Source organism: Rutidosis leptorrhynchoides, chromosome 8 (genome assembly GCF_046630445.1).
Source record: "Rutidosis leptorrhynchoides isolate AG116_Rl617_1_P2 chromosome 8, CSIRO_AGI_Rlap_v1, whole genome shotgun sequence".
Classification (NCBI taxonomy): Eukaryota; Viridiplantae; Streptophyta; class Magnoliopsida; order Asterales; family Asteraceae; genus Rutidosis; species Rutidosis leptorrhynchoides.
In genome coordinates this window covers 236,367,893-236,372,851 of record NC_092340.1, presented here as the reverse complement: position 1 = coordinate 236,372,851, position 4,959 = coordinate 236,367,893, and the positions used below count along the sequence as shown (strand labels likewise).

Here is a 4,959-nt window from a genome sequence, read left to right as displayed (position 1 = left end):
CGAAGGCTAGAAACACGTTTGAGTGCAATAGATGAGGGTTTATTGAGTACAGTGACGTTAACCTCCTTCGATTACCGTGATAACCCTATCCGAGATGATGGTTTCAGGAGGGTGGTTATGACTGTTGGCCGATCGATCGAGACGAAGTTGATTGGCGGCGAAGGAAAAACCCTACACGAAGAGAGTAGGTAAAACCCTAGAGGGGAGATAGGATATTAAGAGCTTATTTTAGGTAGAGGGTCTACCCCTTTATTTATAAGGTTAAGATTAGGTTTTGAGGAAAAAGGTCAATGGGCCGCTAACGGAACAGGCTCAAGCAAAAGCCTAAATAAAAGCCCGATGCGCTATGCGTATCATCACGTGGGAAAACCTGTTTACCCACTAGTTAGTAACTAAATGGAGACCCGACGAGTCCGGGTCCGGATTTGAGATGAGTTTTTTTTATCGGGTTCAGCTCTGGGATAATTAAAAACCAGCCCGATGTCATCCTTATTTTCACCCTCAAAACTTTTGTTCAAACTTCGCCACCAATTTTACGTGTTTACTCTAAACATTTTTAACTAAGTAATTTTCATTCAGGATCGATTTCAATCTTAACCCATCCTTGAATTATTTATATTATAAATCATTAAACGTTAATCGTTATGTTTGATCAAAGGTAATTTATATACTGTCCAAGGAATGCAACTCGTGAGTAAAATGACAATAAATCTGAAACGGTCGAGTGATGCCGTACCATATCCATTTAATTTGATACATATATACTCATATTCATTTAATTCAGTTCATCCATCCATATTTATATCCAACGGAGCAAGCTGATTAATGGATATACATTGGATATTCAAGAACACGTTAAAATTTTATAATTTGTAAAAAAAAAAAAAAAAAAAAAAAAACGTAACTTAACAAAAGTAAATATGGCACGAATAATTAAAGTTCAAACTCAAGAATATACGATATTTGCCGAGATATATATTCTTATACTTAGTACTAAACATAAATTATAACAAATGTAATTGTGTATTGTGTAGTATATTTGGTTAGATGTATTTGTCTTATTGTAATATATCATAGTATTTAGTATACGATTGGAAACAATATGTATATGTAATAACAAATGTATGCGAAATGGTAAGTGTGTGTGTGTGTATATATATATATATATATATATATATATATATATATATATATATATATATATATATATATATATATAAATATAAATATAAATAAAGAGGGGCAGGATCAATGGGGAAGTAACCAATCGGGGGAAGCGGGGGGAAGCAATTTTTTTTTTCGTTTTTTTTGGAATTTTTTTTTTCCGGCATCAAGATCACACGAAAATATGAACATTTAGAAAAGACACTTCGTGATGAATGTTATTATTTAGGCGGGAAAACGATCGACAAAAATAACATTCAAGATAATATTGTTCGTGAAGAATATGAACATTTTTTTTTTCCATGTTTTGTGAAGTAAAATTTAGCATGATTTAGAGTTTAGGGTTTAGGGTTTGGTGTTTTGGGTTTATTTTTGGGTTTATGGAATAAACCCAAAACACCAAACCCTAAACCCTAAACTCTAAACCGTTCGTGTTAAAAACTCAATCTAAATCCTAAACCCTAAATTTCTAAACCCTAATATCTAAACCCTATAAACCCTAATATCTAAACCCTAATAGCTAAAACCTCAACATACAGTCGAAAAATACGATAATTGTTATATATTACTTCTTCGAGCGTTTTCCTGCCAAAATAAAAACGTTTATCACAAAGTGTCTTTATTAAAAGTTCATATTTTTATCCCATCTATAATGTTCGTGAACAAAGATTTTTTAAAAAACGAAAAAAAAGTTTTTGCTTCTCCCCGCTTCCCCTCGATTGGTTACTTCCCTCTTAATCCTACCAAAATATATATATATATATATATATATATATATATATATATATATATATATATATATATATATATATATATATATATATATATATATATAGGTGTTAATGGAATTGATGTAAATTTTTATTCATATGTATATTCATTTAATTTAAGCTCATTCATATTCGTATTATATCCGTATTCATTTATTTAAATCATCTATATTCACCTAAATCGGGTGGATTGGGAGATATACAGTGAATCGGGTGACGATTGCCGGCCCTACCCGAGAACAATTTTTAGGGGCTAAGTTGTAAACAATATAACCTAATGGGTAGTTTTGTTTAATTTTCCTTATAAAAGCCAATTCAATATAGAAATGTACATAAGCACAAAAAGTCACAAGGCGGTTTCTCTCGTTTGTTTTATTATTGGCTTCTTCCTTTGCATACTTATCAACATGGGAAGAAAGCTTGATGCTCTTCTTGGCCGGAAATTTAAAACCTCTAAATTCAAAGCCACCCTGAATCTTGCTGTTTCTCGTGTTACCATCCTTAAAAACCAACGTCAAGCTCGTATCGCTGTCGCTCGCTCTGATATCGTACAACTTCTCAACCTCGATCATCATGAACACGCTCTTCTTCGGGTACAACAACACGTCTTTTTTTGTTTAAGTTTCGTTTTTGCTTTCATTTTGTTCACTAAAATTAAATAACTTCCGTTGTATCAAAATTCAAACCTAACTGGCAGTATATTTTGAAGTGGTCAGAAAAGAAAATGGTTATGACATAATCGATCACGTACATCTTAGTAAAATACTAAACTTAGATCCATTTATCGGCTTCTTGTCATGGCAAAACAAAATAGCTTAAATGATCAAAGTGAAAACACAATTATTAATACTATCGTGACTAAAGTTGTAACATATATATAATTCATATTATGTTACCTTTTTATCCACTTGCCTTGTTTGTTCTATCAAGTTTTAAATAACTCTGTACTATGATGAATGAATGAAATTAATGGTATGTGGTAGGTTGATCAAGTGATCAAGGAGCAAAACATGTTAGATGTATATGTAATGGTGGATGGCTACTGTCACTTACTTTTACAAATGGTCCATCTCATAGAACAACAAAAGTAAGTATTATATTTTTTGGTAAATTTATTTTTTAGTAGCTTACCTTTGATATTATACTTATTTTTAAAAAATAATTAAATTTATACAAAAAAATATACATCAGGGAATGCCCAGATGAACTGAAAGAAGCAGCATCAAGTTTGCTATATGCAGCTCCAAGATGTGGAGAATTCCCTGAACTTCAAGAAATTCGTGCGATTCTCACAGCTCGTTATGGGAAAGATTTTGCTTATGGTGCTATTGAGTTACGTAACAATTGTGGAGTTAGTACAAGAGTAAGAATATGTAACATCTTAAATATACTATATTATTCATTTGTAATTTGATATACTTTGAGATTTGACATTGAATGTGAATTTTGATGGTTTTAGATGATACAAAAGCTATCACCACGACAATCGGGCCTAGAGGCCCGAATGAAGATCCTACAAGAAATAGCTTCAGAAACCGGTGTTGTGCTGAAACTGGAGAGTCAATTTCCAGTTGTTACACAGGTAATGAAATTATATTTGAGAAAATATAGAAATTGTACTAAAATTGATTTGAGAAAAAATAATGTATGTATCGTTGCAGGATGAATTGGTTGTTGAGCACAAACAGAATGAACAAACAAATAGTGAGATTGAAAATAATTTGGATGATGAATTTGTTGAAGTTATGAGTTTTTCGGGGTCTAAAAAGGGGAGGAAAAAATATAGGGATGTGGAAGATGCGGCACAAGCTGCGTTTGAGTCAGCAGCGTATGCAGCGGAGGCCGCCAGGGCTGCTGTTGAGCTTTCTCGAGCTCGATCTTTTGATTCTGATAATCACAATCCCGATAGTCCGAATTCTAGACCAAGAAAAGTACTCGATTCAAAATCAAAAGTCCCATTGAGAAATCTGAAAAAACATGAATCTGAATCTGAATCCGAATCCGAATCAGAAGGTGAACAGGAGGTGACTAATGTGGAGAAAAATGAAAAATCAATGAATAACACGAAAGAAAATGAAGTGGTGTTCGATGAAAGTGAGAATGAGATTGAAGAAGAAGAACAAACTGTTGTTTTTCTGTCATCAAAAGAACTAGATTTTGATCCTGGAAATGTTGAACCGTTTGGCGAAGGGTCGAAGAAGGTGCAACAACTGGATTTCACGAAAAGGCCGATTTCTGTGAGGACTAAACGAGTGTATGGAAGATAGCAACAAGCATAAAAGGGTGGGTGTGATTGTGTTACGAGGTTTGAAATTTACATATGTGGCAGTTGTTTTGTGTAGATTGTATCTATTTCATTTGTTCTGTTATGTCCTGTTCTTTATTCAGTTTATTATGTAACAACATTTGTAGTTTATTACGACGTTTATGTCAGATACTACATTTCATAAAGTATAGCTATACCTATTTATGGGTTTCTTACCACCGTTAACGCTGGCGACATCACCAAATTTGTCCGGCGTGAAGATGAGCACAATTGTAATTTAGGACTTTTTTATTATTAAAATTTTTCATATATTTTTTTAGGACATTTGAACAATTTTAATTTTAAATTTTTAGATCATTTTAATATTTTATATGTGTTCCGTTTTATAAAAAAATAATAATAAATAAAAAATAAAAAAAATTATTAATTTATATAATCAAATAAAACTAATAATAAAATAATTATAAGAAAAATGAAAAATAAAATAAAAATTGTGACACCTACTCTATATCACACTCCATCATTCCATCACAATTGCAACATCAACACATACCTCACAAAAACCTCTATCACATCCTATCCCGCCATCATTATTAATAAGTATAAATAATATTAATAATAATAATCGTCTTAAACACATGAAGTTGTGTAAATAGGTAATTTTGCGGGTTGCTTTGACTATGGTGAACATAGGGTATTTGTCTTAAAAGTATCAAGGTGACAAAAATCTTCAGGTGGTTGTGGCCGGGTTCTAAATCT

The 4,959-nt window shown here is 32.1% G+C and overlaps 1 protein-coding gene across 1 annotated transcript; it reads left to right on the top strand.

The window, feature by feature from the left end:
• Window positions 1-2,281: 2,281 nt before the first annotated feature.
• Window positions 2,282-4,478, top strand: LOC139862631 (uncharacterized). The gene is made up of 5 exons (XM_071851249.1): window positions 2,282-2,527; window positions 2,918-3,021; window positions 3,126-3,297; window positions 3,394-3,516; window positions 3,596-4,478. Exons 1-5 carry the CDS (start codon window positions 2,342-2,344, stop codon window positions 4,199-4,201), a joined length of 1,191 nt encoding a protein of 396 aa, XP_071707350.1. The 5' UTR covers window positions 2,282-2,341; the 3' UTR covers window positions 4,202-4,478.
• Window positions 4,479-4,959: the final 481 nt, after the last annotated feature.

What these genes read in the sequence shown, in the direction of transcription:
- LOC139862631 (XM_071851249.1), top strand. Translation starts at nt 2,342, where the DNA reads ATGGGAAGAAAGCTTGATGCTCTTCTTGGCCGGAAATTTAAAACCTCT. An exon ending in ATGAACACGCTCTTCTTCGG is followed by an intron (nt 2,528 to 2,917) that starts GTACAACAACAC and finishes GGTATGTGGTAG; the next exon opens with GTTGATCAAGTGATCAAGGA. An exon ending in AATTTCCAGTTGTTACACAG is followed by an intron (nt 3,517 to 3,595) that starts GTAATGAAATTA and finishes GTATCGTTGCAG; the next exon opens with GATGAATTGGTTGTTGAGCA.